The sequence below is a fragment of the Aythya ferina genome (assembly GCF_964211825.1).
Source record: "Aythya ferina genome assembly, chromosome: 3".
Taxonomy (NCBI): Eukaryota; Metazoa; Chordata; class Aves; order Anseriformes; family Anatidae; genus Aythya; species Aythya ferina.
Window position 1 is genome coordinate 32536747 of NC_140298.1, and position 23353 is coordinate 32560099.

General features: G+C 41.5%; 1 protein-coding gene across 3 annotated transcripts in view; it reads left to right on the forward strand.

Annotated features, from left to right (window-relative positions):
* The first annotated feature begins 9339 nt into the window (after positions 1-9339).
* Positions 9340-23353, forward strand: part of LOC311433776 (uncharacterized protein) — a 39052-nt gene continuing 25038 nt past the window's right edge. For 2 of the 3 annotated variants that reach the window (XM_084513325.1, XM_084513326.1), the window contains exons 1-5: positions 9340-9470; positions 14714-14812; positions 18986-19144; positions 20629-20808; positions 22699-22781. In XM_084513325.1, the coding sequence (XP_084369451.1) occupies positions 18992-19144; positions 20629-20808; positions 22699-22781 (416 nt within the window). In that variant the 5' untranslated portion in view covers positions 9340-9470; positions 14714-14812; positions 18986-18991. Of the gene's footprint in view, positions 9471-14713; positions 14813-18985; positions 19145-20628; positions 21710-22698; positions 22782-23353 lie in introns of those variants that run through there. The other variant, XR_014690952.1, reaches the window with a different exon arrangement.

The following is a 23353-nucleotide window of genomic DNA, read 5'->3' on the forward strand; positions in this document are numbered from 1 at the left end:
GTTCTTGTGGTCAGCTTTCTTCAGATAATAGACTGCTTTTTAAGATTATCTGCTCTTGCTGTCATACAAAGCTGTGTGTCTGCTTCCTCAGGCCCAGAGTTTCTGAAAGGGGGCTGGTTGTGTTTATAGGGCAATTTTTGAGGATTAGTTCTGCCTTAGTGCATTACATGGGCGGCGCCAAGAGAGGCGCAGAAGATGGCGGATGACTCAGCGGCAGCAGGAGCTGAGGCTCCCTCCTACCTGTCACACCCTCATCAGCGAGGCACACAGCCAATCAGAGGGCGCGCCTCCCTGCTACTGGCCAATCAGAAGAGCTGTGAGGCTTAGCCCGCCCATGGGGGGGCGCTGTGGTGGTGAGGTGCAGAAATCCCTGGGCACCACTTGGGGCGTGAGGTGCTCGAGGCCTTGGGTGGTGGCTCTTCAGGCGCTTTCCAGTTGTAATTCAGTCTTAATTACTTATAGGGGAATAGGAGTGGAGTCCCAAGAGGAAGAATTTAGTCCTTTTTTGTTACACAAAATAGCATGATTTACAAAGTTATTGTGCAAAGCAGTAGTATTTTCTTCAAAAATACAAAGGTTGTGTCCATGTGCAACAGACAAACACTTCAGTTGGGACTTTTACAGACATGGGGATTTCTTCCTGGTATTGTAGCAGTAGAACTAAAATCCAAAATACTTGCATCTGACTTTTTTTTTTTTTTAACTTAGACTATTTATCATTGTTCAATTTTTAAGCATCTTTGCTACAGCTCTTCCTAAAATAGGGGTTTTTTAGAAACCTATGTGAGATTGCCAAAATCATGATACGTGATGGAACTTTATTCCATTTGCGAGTGACACAGTCTCCAAAAATGTAGCTGTCTGTGCTCTGAGCACACTCGGTTTATGGTATGGTCATTACAGCTGTGCCATAATGAAATGGCGAGAGTCCTGTCCCTGAGGAGAGCTAGAAGGTAAAGGGAAACCAAACAAGAAAGTGGATATGAAGCCACAATAAAAGCGTGTTATTGTAGTGTGTGAAGGGGAAACCATCTTGACATCTTTGTAAAGCTTTGTATCCTCATAAAGCTTTTTAGAATGAAGAATAAATTATTCTCTTGCCAGTATTTTAACATGCAGTTTCCACACAAATGATTATCTTTACAAAGGGTAAATCTGCTAATGAAGGAGTGCTGACTTGAAAACACCTCATTGAAATGTCTCAGAAAGGGAGGAGCGTTAAAGTTTATGCAGAGTGGCTTTGCTGGAGATACTCGTATTTTGCTCATATGCATATATATAGCAAACGGCCTCCATGATACCTTTCTTAAAGGCATCAGATTTGTAGGACTCACACCACTACAAATGTTTTAGAATTCTATTTTTATATAATTTAGTTTATTCACAGAGAAGGAAAATCTTTAAAATTATTGTGCCCAGTCTTAATTTTTCTTGTGAGGGGAGGGTTTATGTGTAGAATCACAGAATCACAGAATCACAGAATTTCTAGGTTGGAAGAGACCTCAAGGTCATCGAGTCCAACCTCCAACCTAACGCTAACAGCCCTCCACTAAACCATATCCCTAAGCTCTACATCTAAGCGTCTTTTGAAGACTTCCAGGGATGGTGACTCCACCACTTCCCTGGGCAGCCTGTTCCAATGCCTCACAACCCTTTCTGTAAAGAAGTTCTTCCTAACATCTAACCTAAAACTCCCCTGGCTCAACTTAAGCCCATTCCCCCTCGTCCTGTCACCAGGCACGTGGGAGAACAGGCCAACCCCCACCTCGCTACAGCCTCCCTTGAGGTACCTAAAAAGAGCGATAAGGTCACCCCTGAGCCTCCTCTTCTCCAGGCTGAACAAGCCCAGCTCCCTCAGCCGCTCCTCGTAGGACTTGTTCTCCAGGCCCCTCACCAGCTTCGTCGCCCTTCTCTGCACCCGCTCAAGCACCTCGATGTCCTTCTTGTAGCGAGGGGCCCAAAACTGAACACAGTACTCGAGGTGCGGCCTCACCAGAGCTGAGTACAGGGGGACGATCACCTCCCTAGCCCTGCTGGTCACGCTGTTCCTAATACAAGCCAGAATGATTTGGTATTAGGAGAATCTCCCAATCTTGAGATCTTATGGTAAATTTTAAACCAGAACTATATCCAACTCTCAACAAAGTGGTCATATGAAAAAGTCATTTGCTCTTCCACTGTCTCTCCCCTGCACTAGTTCATGCTTTCTCAGCACACGTTTTCGCTCATTGGAGCCTCCCTCTATTTGCAGATGTGTGGAATATAAACAACTTTCTTTTGCCTAATAGAGGGAAAGCTTACTACTCACAGACAGTGTATTGCTGAGGAGTGGAATGGCTAGTGTTATGGCAGCACACCAATTTTCTTGTAATAATTATTGTAATAGAAGGGGGGGGGAAGTCTGCAGAAACTTAAAAACATACAATTTAAATGCATGCAGACAGTACACATGTTGTAGAGGATGGAGAGGCAGGAGCTGGATCACCATTTCAGGAGGCACTGGCTTTTCAGAAGGGATCACCATCCCAGAATATCTCATCCACCTTATCCATGAGACTGAACACCCAATCCAAATCTCTTACCAGGTATGTTCTTGCTACATATTTCTTTGTATTAGTGGCATTTTTGTCTTTCTTGGATACAAGGTGAGACTACTTTGCTAAGGAGTCATCACAGAGGCCTTTTAAAGCTGTACAGAGACAAAAGCCACCTCGGTTTCGTACAGTACTCATTTTCTGTACTCATGCCAGGAGCGTGTGGTTGAGAATAGCTCTAGGAGGCCATTGTCCTGAAGACTATGTTACTACTAAAGTTCTGGCTGTCAAAAGCTTTCTAGTATGGAAAGAGGAAGGAACGTTTCCCAGACTGTGGACTTTCCAGATCTCTGTCTCAAAGGGAGCATCTGTCTTGTAACATGGAAATGTTTTTTCACTCAAACCAGACTCATGACAACCGAGGAAGGAATCCTTGTGGGTTTAGCAAAACTGTATAGTCTTTTCCCAATGTAGTTGTCATACCTACAACCACCTCTGTACCATCTATGTTATTTTCAAGTGCTCTGTGCACACCTATGAGAAAAATTATTTTGTGTAGCATGCACCAGATTAAGCAGTAGTTCACAGGAATGGCTTAAATCTCATGCTAGAACTCCATGTACTTGCAATTTTTTTTTTTTTTAACTTTTTTTTTCTGTAGAAGTGTGAGGGGTTACCGGTTTTGACATCTACCTGCTAAAAGAGCTAATTTGGTGTGAAAGAGGTAAAAGTCAATGAATCCAGAATTTTTCAGCTTCTGTCTACCCAGACTGGCAAAGCAGCTGTCTCAGGGTTTTGAAAGATGAGCAATAACCTAGTAAAGCTTGAAAGATATGAATGGATGAAGGAGAACTTACTTGTATGGCCTAAAAGGATTTGCTTATGGCTTTGACTTAGTATGGTTCAACCTACAGTGTTTTTTCAACCATTGGTAGCTGGAAGCCAGGGAAGATCTCCTGATTCACTGGGAGGGCTGTGTCAGCACTGAGGAAACACATGCAACTGGGTGTGGTGCTAAAAGGTTTTTGTGGGTCTGCTTATTACTCATGAGCAGAAGTGAATGTTTGTAGAGCTGGTAAGGCCCTGCTGAGTCAGGCAGGTCATCCTGAATAAATGTCGGTAGATAACGTGTTCCACGTTGTCCTCACTGTTCCTTCTACCACAGTGTCTGGTAGGGCAGGCAGCTTTCAGTCCCCCATTCGTGCAGAGGGCTCTACCAAACATGCCTTGGAATGAAATGAAACTTGGAATAATTTTTCAGATCTAAAAATGATGTATGGCTTACATGCGAGTACAGAGGATACATTGACAAGGTTAGCTTTAGGATACATGTATGTATGTATGTTGGTTAAAACTAATTTTCAAAATAAGGCAGGGAAAAAAGGTTTTAATTTTATCTTTGGAGCATTACTGCCCAAGAAAATATAAAGTCCTTCTCAAATTATTTTAGCTTAGCTCTTCTGTTTGGTATTTCTGTCTCAACATCGGTGGCTGTATGAATGACAGTACAGATGGACATAATGTATTTTAGGGGATCAGAGGATGCCAAATAAAAAGCTATTTCCAGACTAATGCAAATTAAAATAATATACAAGTATTTAACTTCAGTGGCATTCATGCAGATGTACCAAAAGCACATGTGAAATAGGGAAGAGGTAACAGCTAATAGTGTCCAACTTGGGTTCTCTGAGCTTAAACTAGAACTTTGAAGGAAAGTCTTGTTCTAAACAGGAAAGAATATACCATAAACTCTGTGGAATTATTTTCAGTGTGATTGCTTAAGCCAGGTGATTTGTGTTTCAAAAATGTTTTCAAAAGCCTAATTTGGTGATTTGTTTATATTTCATATATATGTAAGCATATATAAATGTGTGTATACATATATAAGCGCAAATAGATCCATATATAATTCTGTGTGTCATAGAATGGGGTTGTTCATTCTGGAGGTTAAGAGTAATCAGCCTTTATAGGAAGGTAAATCTCATGAAAGTAGTGTGCAATAGAGACTGGGACACAGCCTCTTATCTGTGCCTTTCTGGTATGCTTGCCACTAATCAAAGTGATGATTACAGCATTGATAGTCTTCATTTTCAAAAATGGCTAGTTATTTGGGGTGTATTGTTGAAAAAAACCCTTAAAGGCATCTGACCTTTAAAGTGAATGTGCTAAACACTCTGAGAAAATCAAAGCCTTTCTATTCTCCATTAGACACTCAAAGTCTCTATTTTCCAAGTTCCTATTCAAATTTGAATGACATAGACCCTGGTGTCAGTCTGAATGGGAGTCGTCTAAATTTGTTATTAACAGCCAAGAGATACAGAATTTGTAAATGTTCACTTTTACAGCAGCAAAAATTTTTCTCCTGAATTAATTAAATACTTTTATGCACTGTCTTACTTCTGATTGTGCTGCTATCTTTGTTTCAACTCTGATTTCCATAGAGCTTTTCACTGTTGGTGTGCTGGTTAGGTTTAAAATATGTAAACAAAAACATTTTAACATGTTGCATCCATTAATGTATTCATGTAAGAGATTTCCGTTGATGTCTGAAGTTACAAAACTGGTTTCATCCATCTAAGAAACATTTTAAATGCAAATAAAGACAAGACTGACTTTGTATTAGGGCTCAAGAATGAACAGAGTAGAATATTAAAAATGAATTTTTATCATAAAATGTTGGTTACTCTGAGTTACCTCAGGCATGGATAGCAGTTACTTTAAGTAGTGCTTTAATTTGCATTTCTTAAGATGTTTTATGTACAGAGGTGCCTATAGAAGGTGTGCCTATCCCCTATTGCCAAACCAGTAACACTTCTTTCTTTTGAGCTAAAAGTCGTAAGCAAATCAGGCCAGATGTAGGGAAGTCCATCTTATGCATTTTACGTGACAGGACTCAGAAATAAAACTGACAAATGAGGGAAATATCACAATGGGAATGATGCTAAAATATTCACTCTTACGCAAAATCTGTTGCAATATCATTTTACAGGTGGGTTTTGCACCATTCAGAAGCACTTACAAATAGGTTTCAGTCGATGAGTAGCTTATTCAGGCATGTGCTCAAATATAGTGGCTGTATTCATTAGACAAACATTTCTGATAAGCCCTCAGCTACACCAATAAAAGAATATTCCTCTATAGGATGAATGTAGTGGCTGGCAGAGGTTGTGGGCTTTTTTTTTGTTTTGGTTTGTTTTGTTTTGTTTTTAACTTTTAACATCCTTCAAAGATCTAATCATTTTTAGTGACAGTATTTGGTATTCAGCAAATAAATTGAAAATGGGTAACCCTTGCAGCAAGTTCAGTAGGAATTCCTTGCTGAAAATGGAGACACCCTTAGTCACAGGAACAATTTACATTTGCTGTACCTTAAGCAGATCTTAAGCAGATTTTTTGCATCTCATTAAACAAACAAAAAAAAGCACAGAACAACAGTGGTCTTGGATGGTCTTTTGTTTGTTTTTGCTGTCTTTATAGCATTTGTCCATTCACGCACTTCTTTCACACTTCTGATTTCACTGTTAAAGGCAAGAAAAGTAAAGCTGTTGGTCAGGCTGGCTTCACTGAGCAAGACGAGAAGGCAGGGTAGGGACAAGACAAGTGAGTCAAGGCCCTTCTGTACAGAAGTAAATAAAAGACCTATTACAAATTTAAACCACTAACACTGATCTAAGCCTTAACTGGGTCCCTGCAAGAACAGGGTGGTTTGTGATCAGAAAAGTGGTAATTAGCTCTGCTTTCTGTGTAGCACAATTTTCCAAGGTGGCATAAGTATGAAAGTGCCTTTTTCTGTTTCCAGTATACTCTGAGCAGAATGTTTTTGCAGAACACACCAAGAACCAGTCACCAGTGATGTCACGTATCCCTCCTTCATCTTTATTTATTCATTTATTTTAAACCCCAGTGACTTGTGAGTCAACTACAATAGTTCTTGGCTAAAAATAAGTGTAATGGACCTGGCAAAGAAATACCAACCGAGAACGACGCAATGGAAAACTGGGATTAACAGCATGAAAATTTTCAGCACTGCAAGGTCGCCTGTTAATGACATCACTGCTGAAGTGAAGCAACTAAATGTTGCAACTCACATTTAAAAGTTAACCCCTACAATTCAGATCTTTTCCTCTGTCATCCATCTCTAAAAGCTTTTTCTGTCTTAAGTGCAGTCATTCCATCCACCTCAGGGTCCCTTGTCCTGCCTAATTTTCAGTTTCCGCAGACCCACGGAGCTTTCTGTTCTCTGGAATGGTGTTCCAGTTTTGTGACCCATGTTCCCTGGAAATGCACCCCTTGAATTTTACAGTTCTTTTTTTTTTTCTTTTATTTTTTTCCAGTTTTTGTCAGTTTCCTGTCCTCCCATCCCTGTAATTTCTCTTCCCACTTTCTTTAAAGCTTTTCTATAAGTTTATGTAGAAATGATGCTAGTAAGGCCCTTAAGGTTGTAATTAGTGTCAAAGGTAGCTAACAGCAACATGAAAAATGTCATCTGTAGTGAGCTGAGTGCTATTTGGTGGAGTAGAAAAAGGATGGTTTTCTCTCTGCCTTTGCTGAACTCCTCTGGGGATGAGACAAAGGGTAAGTACCTTCATGTTTGCAGGGGTAAGAGCACTTTGCCAGAAAGCTGAGACTGTGGAGGGAGAACAGCAGCCCAGAGATAGTGATGGCCCCTGTGGAACTGCTGAAGCAAGGAGAGAAAGATTAGCACTGCTCATTAGGCAGGAAGGCACGAGTCCTTCCTAGAGCAGAGGATCGAGCAGTAAATAACCAGGCTGAACTACTCCATGGCCACGGACAGACAGCAGACCAACCAGGAGTAACAGACACAGCTGGAAAACGCAGGTAAGTCATAGCTTGGCAGTCGCCCAAAGTTGAAAGACCCAAACTGAAGAAGCAAACACCAGCACTCTGTAAGGCTTTTAACAGCCCATATGGGCTGAGTGATTCTGTCTGTTTGGGAGTGCTCCAGCCATACCTACAATTTTTTGATGGGCTGTGTTTATAGCAGTGTCTTGCACTGCTCGGGTTTTGCTATTGTCGATTCTGTCACCTGTTTTTAGAGGCTTGTAATTTGGCCATAAATTCTATGTGGTCCTAAACCCAGGCATAGTGAACACGACCTCAGCCAGTCTGCGTTTTCTGTTTGTAAAAGAAATATAGAAAAGCAGTTTGTAAGCTCGACAAGCTGCTGAAACCAGATAATTTTTGTAGTCTGCAACTGCAGAACTACCTTACTGTCACACTAAGCAGACTTTTTAGTAGCTGAAGCTTGTTTTGCATTTGGTCTGTGCTCCACAGGGGCTTTTACTGCTGTAGGAATCTCTAAGAAAGCTGGTAGGGAAACAGCACGTTGAAAAGAATTGTTACAGAATACCTTACGCAATTTCAACCAGGACTTCAATCTGAGTCCTGTATAAATTAATATTAAAATAAATAAATAAATAAATAAAAAGGCCGCCCTGTAGACACAATTAAAGAAGTGAGCTCCATAAAATGAAACCTGTAATAGTACTGAGAATGTTTAGTGTTGTGAGACCATTCAGGGATGGCACAGAGTAATATGTTGGATTCTGTTGGCACGTGCTGTTTCACTGCAGAAGCACTTGTCAGGTGCAGTTGTGATTCTGAGATGTTTAGTCAGAACTATGGCAAACTCTTGGTTAATTGGGAGGATCGACACTGAGCTCGGTAGGATTCTTGCAAGTTCCTTGAGAAAGCTTCTATCTTCTGAGGTTCATTCTTTGCTTGTCCTGTCCTCTTGGCTTTCTGTATCTATTATACTCTTACGAGTGCCTCACTCTTTTGGGTAACACCAAAGTTTTCGTGCTTTGATTGAGTGACCCCAACCACCTAACACACGCTGCTGTACCAGACCACTCAGGTGTATGCACAAAATGACCTGTCTGGGGCTCAGTTTCTCAGTGTTTTACCCGTCCTGCGCATGAATGCTCCCACCCATTGTTGCAGTCTGTGAGTGCCTGCTGTATAACATCACTGACTGTAACCAAGTCTCTTGTGGACTTCATGGGACCTTTGGATTTCTTTTCTTTCAAGCATTCTGCCTGAGGCAGAATTTCTGGTTAAGATTTTATTATTTCCATAAGGTTTAACGGGGTGAAAGAGATGTCAGTTTTGTCAGCACCACTCTTACCATGGTTGGTTGGTTAGGAGACAGGGTTTGCTATTTTTCTACAAGTGTTTGAACTCTGTTGTTTTGCTGACAGTGCCTTTAGGTGACTGGCCAGCTTGATGCAGTGTGTGGAGGACTGGGGAGCTGGACCAAGGAAATCTGGAAGGACATAAATTAGTTTCTCAAAATACCATAAATATACCCATATAATTCCTTTGTGCGCTTAAACTGTTTTGTGACATCTTCTCAAGCATTCTTATGACAAATTATTTTGCACATTGCAGATGGTTTTTCTTAAGGGTCTAATTCATTGTGAAAATCTCAGAAAGGCAGTGAAGGTAGCTCGCTGTAAAAACAACTAGTGAACACGACTGGCATGCGGTGTCACATGCTGCTTTGTATGTTTTGGATCACTGCAGATAACGTCCACCTCCCCAGACATAAATCCAAAGCAGAATTTGGTATCCTCCCTGATGCTGCTTCCTTATCTAATGACATTTCCACAACAAGGCTCTGCATCAGTGAAAACAAATGGGCTTTATATTATGAGTATGGCTAGGTACTATCTATGCAGAAAAGCTATTGCATTTGAGTTCATTTTAAGCTCTCGTGCTTTGATTTATTGTCACTGAAATTTAATCTCGTTTTGGTTGTTGTTGTTTTTCTTTTTTCCTTTGGACTTTCTCTGCTGGAGTTCCAGTGAAAATACTGCATCAGCACTTGAGGAAAGGAGCAGCAGTGTTATTCCGATCTGTCAAATGCAGAGGCTGTGAACTTCCCCCGAGAAACCCAGTGAAACAGCCTTTCAGGTCTGGTAATGTAAAGAATACTTCCTAAACTGAGGCACCTACAGTAGTCCTCACATCTTGTTCTGCACGTGAGCCTGACTTGTTTACATATTCTTGTTGGATGCAGTGGAGGAAAGATAGTTTTGTGTTTAGATTTATCAGGGTAGTAATAAAAGAAGCATCCCTCAAAAACTAGTGGCTCTTCAAACTTCCTGAGAATGATTTTATCAGGTCTTAAATATGCCTTTCTTGAGATTAAATATGTTGATTTTTTGTGAATATTTCAAACCTTATTTAGAAAAAATAATTAAAAAGTAGTGATTTAAGAGGAAGATAACTGAAATATTAGACATCTTAAGTATATGAACATCCTCACAGCAGTCATGCATCTATCTGACAGAAGCTTAAAAACAACTTTGCCTTTTACTGCTTGGCAAAGCCGCGTGCGTATGATTGCATGTGTGTCTGTGTTTCTGTGCCTTTTAAAGGCAAGGATGCTAATAGGGCTTTATAATTTACTGTCCTGTTTGCACATGATACCATCAGTGATCTCAGCACAACACTGAAAATGGTGCTTAATTGTGGCGGAATGAGGTCACAAGTAGAAATATTGTTTTCTAAACCTCTCTTCTAAATAATTTCTGTGCTGTAGCCACAGGATGGGAGGCTTTAAGGAAAGGCTGTTTGAAAGATCTCTGAGCTCAGCTCTGTGCCAGGAGCTGGAAGGGTTGATGCAGCAGTGCTGTGACCGGGAATCCCAGTTAACAGAGAAATGAATTACTCCTCTGATTTTTCCTCACTTAAAATCTAGACAGGAAAACACTTTTTTTTTTTCATGCCAATTTGTTTTAATTGACTTTAATATAAAGTAGTGGCAAAAACACCTTTTGCTAATGTCAGAGGTGTGCAAAGAACAAGATGAGCACTGCACCAGGCATCAGTCTTTTTCTTTCCCTTCCAGCTTGATGCTTGCCCCAAAAATGGCTGCAGGTGTATGTTGAGCAGAGGGTACACACAGGTGTTCTTGCTTTCATTTGTTCCTTTCTCCTTTGGGGATTTTGCCACTAAATCTTTGTCCTCCCTCAAAGGGGACCTGAAGGAGGGAAAAACAGCTTTACTTGTAACCACACCAAGTGGTTATAATCTTTTATACCCTGCTCCCTCCAGAGCCTTGAGAAGGAAGCATGGGGAGGCCTCAAGCCCTCTGAGTAGTGCAGGTTCCCTTGCCTCTTCTTCGCCTTGAGACACCACCTCACCTATTAACTTCCCTCTTGCAACTCATTTCCAGCTGCCTTGCCTTCGAGATGCATTCTCAGGCCTCCCTCCTGCAGGTCTGTGCCTCCCCAGCACCCTCCTTTCTCCTGCAGCAAAACTTTTCTGGAGTCAGGCTCCCTCCAGCTCCCACTGCCCCAGTGTGGTCCCTGAGGAAATCACAATGTTCCTGGGGAAGATTTGGAGAGGAAAACGCTGGAGAACTTGGCTACTGCCTGTTAAACCTTGTGTCAGCAAAGATAATTGACATGGCTTGAGGAGGAAAATGGTTAAGTGGAGATTTCTGATCCTTCCTCTTGGCTTCTTTCATATGATTGCTGGGGGAAAAATGACAAAAGCTTTCTCCTGCACTCATAAGATCTCAGAAGTAGCAAAATATTGCTGCCATTCATGTACTGAGGTTTAGACAGCAAGCTGACACCTCAGTCATGGCTGAGACCCCCAGTGGGGTGGGCGCTGCACACAAGCATCCCAACCAGTCCCTGTTGGAAGGGCCAGCGTTTACAATGGCATCTGCTGGGATTCAGCCTGTTCTTTGCTGACATGGCACAGCTTGAACCAATACACCTAAATGCTTTTCTCTCTCAAAACATAACGGGAATGGCCACTGGCACAGCCCAGTGCCCAAACTTGAACTGTGCCCGTGTATTGCCAGCGAAAGAGTTAGCTGGCCTATGCCAAAACCATGTCAGAGGCCATGCTACCAATTCAGCAAGAAAGGTGATTGTGGTGGCCCTATTGGTCTGACCAGTCTAGACATAGCTGAAGAACACAGTTCCTGCCCCAGGAAAACCGAAACCCATGGATTACCAACTAGGCAGAGGAGTAAAAACATGAGTTTTTAGCAGGTTTGCTTTATATGCAAGTTGCCATGATTTTCTCTGAGTAGGTACAGGAGATGGGAGTTAAGTCCTTGTAAAAAGCAGAGGGCTGTGCAGGTGGCCTTAGCCTCCCTGGTTTTGTGTAGAGTTACACATATGGAAGATGTCCCACACGTGACCTTGGGGAGCTGACAAAGAGGAACTTGTTGCCTTGGCAGAACAAATAAGCCACAGATGGAAGAACAAGTAGATAACGTCTGTCTTGACAAGAAAGCATAAAAGAGGACAAGACAGAATTAAGCCAGTGTTGAAGGTCCTTAGACTCTAAATGACTGATAAGGGAGAATAATTAAACAGGAAAGGGTAGAGAGTTGGGAACTATAAAATAATCAAACATGCTAGCTGACAGCAATCACTATAATTAATTACTTCTGCCCCAGAACAAGGGTTTTAATTTTCTGCTTTCATTTAGTCTGTTCCAATCTCCACCCTAACATTATTTTTATATGTTACACTTTTCTGTGAATATAGCAGCTGGCAAATATAACAGATGTAACTTCTATATGAAGTCGAAGAATTCTCTTACAGCTGCACAGACCAAATATTAATGCTCAGAATATCTTTAGAGAAACAAAACTTTAAAAGGGTTTAATTTGTAGGAAGAAATAGAAATTTGAGATTGATGCATGCCTGCAGTCCCCCATGTGCTATAATCCAGCCTCAGATGATAGCACCGGGGTGGCAGCCAGGCCATAGCAGCATTCTTTGCAGGGAACCTGTAAATTCAGCAGCAGCTGGACTCTTCCTGTGAATTGCAAGGAAAGTTGTAGGTACAGTTTTCCATGGCCTTATAATGGATTCCCTACACAGAATGGAAGAGATCTGCGATGTCTGACCCCCTGGAATTTTTCTTCACTCCCCCTTGCCATCAGCATAAGTACTGAGATAGATGAAAGGTGTTGGAAAATAAATCCCAGCCTGTCCTCTCAGCTGCATCTATCAGGGCACTTTCAACACCACTTGGAAGATTTCATTTTAACTGACCTTCAGGCATGAGTTTATTTTTGTGCTCTGGGTATTTTTAAGATGAGCCCGGAGGAACTCCAAAATATCTCCCTGATGAGAGTGGAAGAGGACGCATGCTGTTGCTGTTACCAATAGTGCTGAAGGGGCTGGAAAGTCCCGGTGTGCAGTTTTCAGCTTGAAGAGCTTTCTAAATGTGGAAGGCCTGAGCCCGTAAGTAGTCTTTGTTGCCAAAAGACTGACAGGGGACGAAAGAGATTTGTGCTTGGCATTTAGAAATCTTCCCTGTCTGGCTTTACCCAGCTGACTTCACAGAGGGGAAACAGCAATGAGAGCCACTGTATGAGCTCTACTTGGGTAGAGTGGGGAGGCAGGGGAAGCTGCTCTGCACCTCTCTGCAGTGTTTCCTGGTGGCAGCATGTGGCTGGCCACCCATGCCACGCATTGAAAGGAGACGCAGGCCCATGAGTGCTGCATCTCTTCCGACAGCCTGTTCCCAGCAGGATTAGGCTTGGAGCAATTGCATAAGGGAGGACTACGAGACTGAATAGTCTCAAGATACTCTCCAAGTCTGACTAGTCTCAAGCTACTAAGCAGAATAAACGTACCCAAGACACCCTTTTGGCTTATTTCTTGCAGGGCAGCAGGCAAGGAAACTGAATTAGTTTTGTACTTCAGGGACAAAGAATTGAAATGATGTTTGTCTACTGGGTAGGATCGCAGGGGGTTAAGCTTCCTTGGAGAAAGAGCAGAAGAAGAAGGAAGAAAAACTTAGCCTGCTGGGTAAAGAGGTAACTGGTAGTGGCTACAGCTTAATTACAGTGTCTGTGTATCTAATTTACTTTTCCTCCTTTTCTTTTTTTCTGAAATGTTTTTGGAGTAATCACTGCTGCTACTTGTAAACAATCATTTTATAAGGTGTGAAATTCCTATAGTGCTGTGTTTATCATGATTCACGACCTTACGCCCCAGGGGAAGGGTGTAGTCAGCTTGGCATAAGCGGTCCTGTGCCAGATGCAGGGTGGTTCACATTCAGAAATGTTATTTACAGGGATGCAAGAGGGGGGTGGGGGAAATCTGAGGATCGAGGTCCCAGATAGCCTGGAATGTGCAGGATCGGATATCTGCCTTGGAGCATTTACCCCTTAATTCATGTTTCTCAGGATGCCGGACTCTTACAGCTCATTTCTCTTCTCAATGAACATGTGCCTACATATAGCTATTTCCATTCCAGTCACAGCCCTCTTTTATGTCACTAACGACCTCGTCACATTTGACTGGTTTATTTTTACCTGATGACCAAAGCAGTGGAGGAACATGGAATATGCAGTATACAAATTCTGAAAATCAGCTTAAATGCATGCGATATCACATGGTTTCAAAAATAGCGAAGGGACTTTGCTAACATAATGATGCCTAGATGCCACAGGGTCTCCCTGGTGATGGTTCTGGTGTTAATTAGCCATTTACAGACTGAGATGATCGATTAGGGAACATATCAGTGAAATGCACCACAGCTACTAAAATTAGAAAAGAATGAATGTCAAATAGCTACAGAACGGCTTGATGAATGATTTGTAAACATTGAAGAGAAGTATGTATTTATTGTCTAAGAATCAATAATTGTCTGGGATTGGAAAGACCCAGAGTTAAAAGCTATCCAAACATCCCCATTAAATACAAATGTAATTGGAGAAATACCAGTCAGGTATTTCTTTAGGTGATGTTGGTTGCCGCTTCCAATATCAGCGTTTCTCCTAGCGCCAGTCTGATGCTCTGTAACGTTTCGTGTTCAGTTGTTTTTCTAGTCACACCAAGCCGGAGTGGACAGAAATGAAAATTGGATATTAAGAAGTTGTGACAAAACACACAAAGCAAGTCCCGTGGCAGGGGAGTAAGCTTAAAGTGGTTCTGATGTCACAGAGCTGAGGGAAGGAGGTAGAAAATTGAATTGACTTTTAAGGTGCAAAGAGAAAGATTATGGGAAATTTGAGAAAGGGACGGGAAGAAAAAGGAGAAGGATTTAAAACCAGAGAAGGGGAAAACATTATTGAAGTGGGGCTTCGGAAGGGTAAAGAAAATATTATTCTACAGAAATGTTGATCTGGCTACAGCTAGGAAGTATTTTCTTGTCATCCTGCTAACCAGGAACAAACCAGACAAGGGATGAACTTAAGGAACTCAATTTGATCCATACCTGTGTGACTGCAGCCCTTGACAACTTCGTTGCAAAGATGGGATGAAGAGGTAAGAAAGGAGAAAGTGCCTCCTGAGAGGCATGGGGGGATGAATTAATCTCTCAAGCAATTACTGTCCTGAGCAGTGGATCTGTCCATGAGCAGTGGATCTCTGTCCATGCCAGTGCTCCTATTTTGTGTTGGATTGCTGCTGCCTTCACCCTTCTGTGATTTTTGAGGATTTTAAGACAGCACCAGGGTTGAGGTGAACGTTGGATGTTTTTTTTCCAAGCTTGTAGCTTGTTTCTTGATGCTGACCTAACAAAGATAAACCCATATAAAGCCACACCAGCAGGCCTGCGGGGAAGAAAGCCAATACCTTACTTTTTCAGCCGGACAATACTGGGGAACCCAAAAGTTTCAATTCCTTGACCATGGCCAATGTCTCTAAGATATTTTTGTGAACACTGGTGCACCATGTAGTGCAGAAGATTTCCGGGGTGTTGAGTGGTTTGTTTTTTATTTTTCTTAGGGTGTGTACGTGTGTGAAAACCAGAACTTGATGGGCGGATTATTATTACAGTTTTGTAATTTGCTTCAGTGTTTCAAGAGTGCCTGCTGTAAAGAATATAGAGAGACTTTTGTGACTAAATTTCCTCTTCTTCCTAATGGAGTAAGAATTCTAATAAGCCCAGCAGCATACACAACCCATGATTGAAAATGAAATCATTAATGACTTTTTGCCTCAATTTTGTGGTGACCAGCTATAAGACATCAAAATAGACTTGTTTTGTTTCCGCTGTATTCTCAGCACTGGCTCTCTAATAATAAATCTGTTTTCAGATGTTTCAGCATGCAGAATGACAGCAGAAAAATTAGAAACTGCTGAAAACAAAATTCTGAGTAGCTTGATTTTTGGCATATTTTTCCTGTATGTTCTGCTCAAGATTTACCTGTTAAAAATCCAGTGTGGCTTTTTGGCTAAGTAGGCAAGCAGATTAAATTGTTCCTTCTTTGTTACTCTCAGTAGACTTGTGTCACGGTGTGGTTGTGCAAACATTCTCTCAGCTCGTGTTGTGTGCTTCACAGGTCACTATTTTATTCATCTTCCTATTTACAGCAATGAGACTGTTTCTCAGAGAGTTAGGTACACAATTTATAGTTTAATAAAAAAAAAAAGGCACTTAGTAAAAATAAAAAATAAAAAATCCAGACTTGTACATGCCTACAGTACAGCGCGTTCCTTCAAAAAGCATGGAATAGCCATTTCGTTAAACAAGTAATTTTGTGGCAGCAGAACTAATGAAGCCTGGTTTCCTATGGTTTTTTGTCTCATGGGTGATTGACTTTCGCTATCTAAGAGGATGTGAGCCCCAGGCAAAGCTTTTCCCATCATTGGGGTGTTTATATAAGGGTTTTCTCCCATGAGGCTTCTCTCATATCATGAACTCACAACTGCAAGTTTTCTCAGAGCCAGGGCTCTGATAGCATCTCTGCCCGTCTGTCTGTTTTCAGGAAAAAAAGAGGGGGGTTTCAGCTATCTTTCACAATTCTACTGGTGTTAAAAAGTGGGTTGGAAATATCATTAAGAAATCATTGGAATTAATACGCAGGTGAACATACAAAGAATATCCACATAGGCTCCAGCTCTATAGGCAACTACTGACAATAACTTGGGCATTTTGGGGGTGCAGTACTGCAGTGAGTATCAGGGATTTTCCAGTTTGCCAAAGATGGGAATATTCTGCATTCGTGGAAGACCTGGTTCAAACACTTCCCTTAAGAGAAGCTAGATTTGATGGTGTGTTTCCCCATTTTCAATGTTACGTGCACCTAACAGCAGGTGGGCAAGATGTCTCCAAAATGGTGTTTGTCTCCTTTTCTTTTGATGAATCCATGAGACTGCTGCCATCAGTTGTGGTTAACTATGCTGTTTAATCCAGGTTGCATAGATTTGCACTTTAGAACACAATATTTACATTTCAGCCCTACTATAAAAGCCTGCACTGCTAAATATTCAGCCTCTTTTTTTTTTTTTTTATTTTGCACCGTTGCACACTCATGTATAATTGTGTAGGAAAATATCCAATTGCATATGAAGTATCCACTACTGTTTTCAGAAGAATGCTGTTCTTTGCAGTCCATTGTAACAACTTCTAGCACTTTGTGTATGTATTTGGATTGTTAAGGTGAAGTTGTAAAGAGATAGTCCTAGCACAGCCAGGATATAGCAATGCCTATATTAAAATCAGTGAAGTAAAACTCCAGCGTGTATCCTTTGATGCTCTGCCTCAGTGATGCAATACGAATGTACGTTTTAACAGTGCTTTTATAGTCCTTGAACTCTTGGCTATATTGAAATACAATTTTTCATCCTTGATGTTTTTGGAACATGTTGAGAGCATAATATCCATGTTTTTCATAGATCCCAGGGAGACCTCCCTCTAGCTTTTCTTTTGCCCGCTCACAGCAAACCCAGCCTTGTTTGGGTGCTGGGGAACTCTTGTGAATCATTCATCAGTGAGGTCAGAAGTGGGGATTGAGCTAGCTGTCTGTATTTTAATTAAATGAGAAACTCAGCATTCTCATTGGATTCTTACTTTTGGACCTTATTTCTTCCTAGAGCCTGAACTGCTGGAAATTTCCTGATTTTTCTTTCTTTTTTTTTTTTTTTTTTTTTTAAATGACCTGTGTTTTTGTGGGTGGATCCACAGCAATTTTAAGAGCTGCTGGGGATGTAAGCTAAAAATCATGTCTGGTACTTCTCAGTCATCCATTTCTAAAGGCTTCAAAGAAGTATCATTAGCTCCATTTCACATGTGGGGAAACTGAGGCCCAGATGATTGAAGTGACTTGCTCCAGACCACCCAGCAAGCTAGAAAGAGGACTACAACTAGGAGCTCTGGCTTGGAAGTTGTGACAAATCCATTCAGAGACACCCTGCAGCCAGAGGAGACACATCGCATGCTAGCAGTGAACAGCAGAGATTTTAACCTTGAGAAACAACAGTTATTTAACTTCTGTAGTTGAGACAACAAACTGAGTGTCTAAAGAGCAGAAAGACCTGGTGATCTGAACCTTCTCACTTTCGGACGGCTTGCACCACTGAGCTGGCAATGAGAAGTTTGTGTCTCTGCATGAACTAGAGAGGAGGGGGTATGCCTCCATGGCTGAGTCAGTCTTCCCATGATTTCCTCTCTCAACAAAAAATAAAATAAAATAAAAAATATTTTTTTAAAAAAAGAAAATCTTTGGGTACCAAATGAGATTCTGTTTTCTCCTGTATTCAGCTGTGATGGTAGCTGGATACTCAGGCTCCCATGAGAGAATTATCTTTCCTTTCTTTGTGTGCAGACACCCCATATTTCTTTAGATACCATCTGTTTTACTAGACGAGACATCTGATGTTTAATCAGAATACAAACAATCTTATTTTGTGCATGTGTGTCACAGTAGGAACCTGGCAGGACAGAACAAACTTTGAACCTCTGTTCTGGACTGCCCAAGTAGGCAGAAGTGGAGAAATACTTGTACTTCCCTTCACGGTCTAGAATAAAAGCTTTTCAGCAGCCAGAGGTTGAACACATCTGATGTTTTCCTTGTTTCTCTTACAGGCTTCTTCAGATAGAGAGGGAAGCAAGCAGCAGGATAAGAGATTTGCTATGTAATCTTCTGCAAACGATGGGCAGAAACAGGCAGAAGCAACAGTGGGGAAAGATGGGAAAATGTAGGCAGAGGAACTCAGTTCTGAAATATTTTGAAATGATCTTATTTTGCTTATGCCCTCCAGGATCTCGGTGGTACCCGTTTCATAGCACAGTCACAGCACAGGAACTGAGGGGTGAACTCCAAGCAAACAGTAAAGAAGGGGGAGATGTGGTTACATCTGTTTTAAAGGAGAGCAGTATAAACATTTCACTGAAATTTTCTTATTAGATTTTCATAACAGCAGTGAAAAGTAAGCTTGTCTAAGGACAACAACAAGCCCAACAAGAGCTTCTGCTTTAAAACAATCCCATATTCCTAAAGTTGTGTGCTAATGTTTTTGTAAGCCATCTACTGTGTGTGTGCATTTTTTCCCCCCACTAACAGCCCACACTGCAGGCTGAGATCAAGACGAGGTTTTCATTTAATTCAGAACTCTGGAATTCAGCCCACTGGAACTGGTATCTTTTGAAGCTCTAATAATTAACATGCCTGCATTCCTTAAACTGCATCACTCACCAGAATATGCTTTCTGCAGAGCTGAATGAGGGTGAGGACGTCGTCTGGCCAGTGGGAAGAAAAGGATGGTGGCCCTTTCTGGAAGGATTCCTGCTGTGTTTGGACAGGTCGTCAGGGAGAGGATTCACCTGAGCCAGGGGTGGCCAGAAGATTTTTGGCCCCTTTGCACATATGGGAGGTTTGTAGGATGTGGATTAGTCTCTTTTTTGTTTTGTTTTTTGAACTCAGATGAGAAGCACACTCTTTCCCACCCTGCATCTCAGCTGTAGAGATGCTCTGGTTCTTTGTTAGACCAATTTGGAAGGAGATACAAGAGAAATCGGTTGATCTTTAAAACAAACAAAAAAAAACAATTATGATATGGTGGGAGGATACGACCTCTTCCAGCCCCCTTCCTCTCTCATATGAAAGGAGGGCAGTGAGGCTCTAGCAGTGGCTCAAAGACTGTCTTCTCTGAATCAGCTCCCAGATAAGTGGAAATGAGTTGGAAGTGGCAAAGGGGAATAATGTTTTCACCCATGGTATGGCTTGAAATAAGTACCTAAGATCCTCTTCTGAAGCACCAGTGAATCCACTTGGCCTGTCAATATGACCCAGTCCTTGCTGACTTCCATTCATGTGTGAAGGTCTCTGGGTCTCTGATGTGACCATGATGCAAAGTTTGTCTCATTTGGAATTTTCTCAGGTTATGGTCTCGGGAAGTTTATTAAATCTATTCCCTGTATCAAGGAAGGATCGATTAAACCAACATCATGCCTCATAGTGGTCTGTCTGCCCCGTTCTGAAATGCCACCTCTAATGACCTCTCCAGAAAAAAATATCCAGTTCTTTTTTTTTTTTTTTTTTTCTTTTTTTTTTTTCTCTTTATTTGTTAGAAGACTTCTCCAATTTCTTGTGCTGCAGTTCAGGCATATTACTTCTCATGCTGTCCACGCTGGACCTGGAAAACAGTTTGTTCCTTTCCCTTTTGCAGTGTTACACAGTGTTATCAAGTCTCCTCTCAATCCTTTTCTCTAAACAACTCCAGTTTATTCAATCTTTCCTTCTACGTCAGGTTTTCTGGACCTCTGATGAGTTTCCATAGCTCTCCTCAGGGCTATCTCCATTTGGCTCCATCTGTGAAGTGCAGTGTCCAAATGGGGCAGAGTATTTCAGCTGAGCTCTTTCCCATGCTGAGAAAGAAGCATCATCTAGCCTTTCTATATGTTTCACAGTCCTACCAGTGGCTGCTATTCCAGCACTTAGGCCAACAGCTATTCCTCAATTTAGGGGTAAATCAGAGATCTCTAGCCATTAGCCAAAGCAAAGCAGGTACTCAGACACTGCGTTTCAGCACACCCCTGGCTCTGGGTGGACTGGTGGCTAAATCCACAGAGGGCTCTTATTTAGCTCCCTTTCTTCTTTCTTTCCTCCCTGCACAGAAAGGGTGACAAGGTGTGGCTTGCCAAGGCAGACTGCCAACAACTAAAATTTCCTATACAGCTGTAGAAATAAAGAACTCTTGAGCATGCCTGGTCCCTACCACACCCTTTCCCTGGCTCTGCCTTGCCCTTTCTCGCTGAAGTACCCTTCTCTGCTGCCTACACATGCAGGGAGGCACACGGGGTTGCAGGGTACAAACCCTGCCTCTTCTTATGCTTTTTTTTTCTTTTTTTCTTTTAGGTGAACAGATTCTGCAGTATCAGGTGTATGGCACGTATCATGCTGCATGGCTGGGGCCTGTCTCCGTGGTATCCTGGGCTTTTTCTAGTATTTGAGGGAGAGAAAGCGTCTGGGTTGGTTGTTCTTACTTCAGTCTCAGTTAATAGTAAAGGTGCCCCTTACATTCAGAAGGGCTGTGAGGTACGTCCTTATTCTGACCCAAAGCTTGAGCCTGGCTTTTCTGCCCATTTTTATTTTAGCAGAGATCTGATGGTTTATTTCACTGATGTCCCTGGCAGAAGAAGGGAACAGGCAGTCCTGAAAACTACTTCAAAAGCATTAATAGTTAGATTGGGACCACGTCTCAAGCTGTGGGTGCAAGGGCACTCAATCTTTGGAGATGCTCAGCTTCCTGGAGGTCAGCAGAAGTAAAAGTCTCCAAGCTTTTCTTACCACCCTCTGGGATAAGAACCAACTGAAATCACTGAGTGACTGCCCTGGCTGCCTGCTTGTATTAAAACCAGTTGTATGAAACTGACCCATGGAGTAGAAGAAATGAAGAATTTAGTCTGAAAAGGGGTGGAGATTCATTGCATTTTGATGTGTATTTGGGGAGACTGAGCACAATCAGAAGTGATTTTTTTTTTTTGTTACTGATGTTTTTATCACCCAGCACAATTGTGTATGTTGGGGAATAAGAATAATTTAATTCTAATCCAAAGCCAAGCCAAATCTAATGGAGCAGGCGTTCCTAGCCGTGTGGAGAAAGGCAAGGTGTTTTTTCTTCTTACAGTAGGAAAAGTGCATTTTTTCCAGCCTTTTGTAACTCAAGAAACAGCTGGATGTATTTACACTCAAACTTTTCAATACAATCTACCTTTCAGATGAGAATAAGCAAGACAAAATTAAAGAAAATGTTTAGACAGCAGACAGAGGAAATGTTGGGGTTCACAACCATGTCTGAAGCTATTCTTGACAGGCCGTGGTTTCTGAAAATAGGATAAACTGAGAAAATGATTCAATATGATTAATACTCTGTATTATGAGAGATTGATGTTCGGTCATCAGGATTGTCTCCCTACAAACAGAGAGTAGAGAAAAGGTATTACGGTGTAGAGCAAAGAGTTTGGTTAAATTATTATATATATATATATATTTTTTTTTTTTTTGCGTTCAAACTGTCACATGTTTATTTACTACAAAACATTAATTTAAAAGATGAAATTTCTTAGCAATAAGCCCCAGACCTGCTCAAAATCACAAAGGCTGTGGCTTGGCTATACGTGCAGATGTGATGCCAGAGAGAGCCACTCTTACGCCATCTTCGCTACGAAAAAACACGGGAAGTGGTCGAATGGGTGATTTTATGAAGCTGTGACTGTCTATGCTATCGATGCTATCAGAGGCTTTAGTTACATAGCAATTGCTTGCAAATATCTGGTGATTGATGATGTAAATGTGCCATGATTTACTCTTGCTATGGGCTTCATTTAGGTACCTGCTGTCTGTCTGTGGCACCATGCACGATGTCTTTGAAAAGCAGCTTTTGTAACTGGTCTTGGCTTTAATGAAAACCAGAATCCTTTCAGGAATTGAACAATAAATTTGTTAAGCGTTTGTTTTTCTAGCTGAACTTCTAGTGACAAAATATTTAAGGCATAATATAGTACAATTGGTTTTCATCAGAGAGAGAAGATGTATGAGGTAAGGGTGTAAAGAGTACCTAATTATATCTACAAAGTTGTATTACGCAAGTAACCAATTTAAAAAAGTATATATTGGGAGATCTTTCAGTCAAAACAAATGTATTGTTTGAAGTGTTTAGTGAGTGTAAGAATCTGACTTTCCTGCTGTTGTTTTTTAAATATCTGTGGCTTGAACTTGATTTTCTAAGTTTCCATTGAGCTGTCCAAATTGGTTAGCTATTACAGCCATATTTTAAACTTTATTTTCAATTTCTCTTGCAGTCTATCTAGTATTTATCACTTCCAGGAAAAATCTTGACATAAAGGCTGGGTCATTTTTCAATTTAATATTTTTTTTAGTGGGTTTTTCTTCCTCATAGATACAGCATTATTCTTTATTTTTTAGCTTACATCTGAGGTCTTCACTTACAATAAAAAGAGGGCAGAAACATGGCTCTGGATTTCATTCTGCCAGAACTCCGTAACAAGGTAATAAAATAAGACAAATACTGTAGTGTTGAAATTGCTGCATGAGATTTTATGGATTGCATGATAGCTGCCCAACACTTCTTAGGAAGGAGGGCTGGAGACTAGTTGCAGAACCTGCTCGCAGGACGTGGCATCCTTGCTTGAGGTATCTGGCTAAGGAGGAGGGCTCCAGGTCTTCCCCTTCATCAGTCCCCTGTGGGGACTGGTAACAGCAGCACTGGCTTTTTGGAGGCAGAGGCCATCTTTTGCATGGAATTAGCCTGCAGCCTGGATGGCACACACAGGCAGCTGCTTGGTGTGAGGTGGGTTGGGACTACAGAGATGTTTTTCTATTAAATTATAACAGTCACCTATCAATCACTGCATAGAAAATAGTTTTGTATGGAGTGAGATTCCTGAGCTCCAGTATTAGATGGCTTTCTGTCTTACAGGTAGATCTTGTCTGGTCTAGAGTGCAGATGCCTGCCAGACCTCTTCCCAGAGCTGGGATACCCACAGTGTTGCATTTGTTGATGTCAAACACTGCCACCCTTTCTTCAGTGGAGCAGTAATAGAAAATTGTCCTCAGTTTA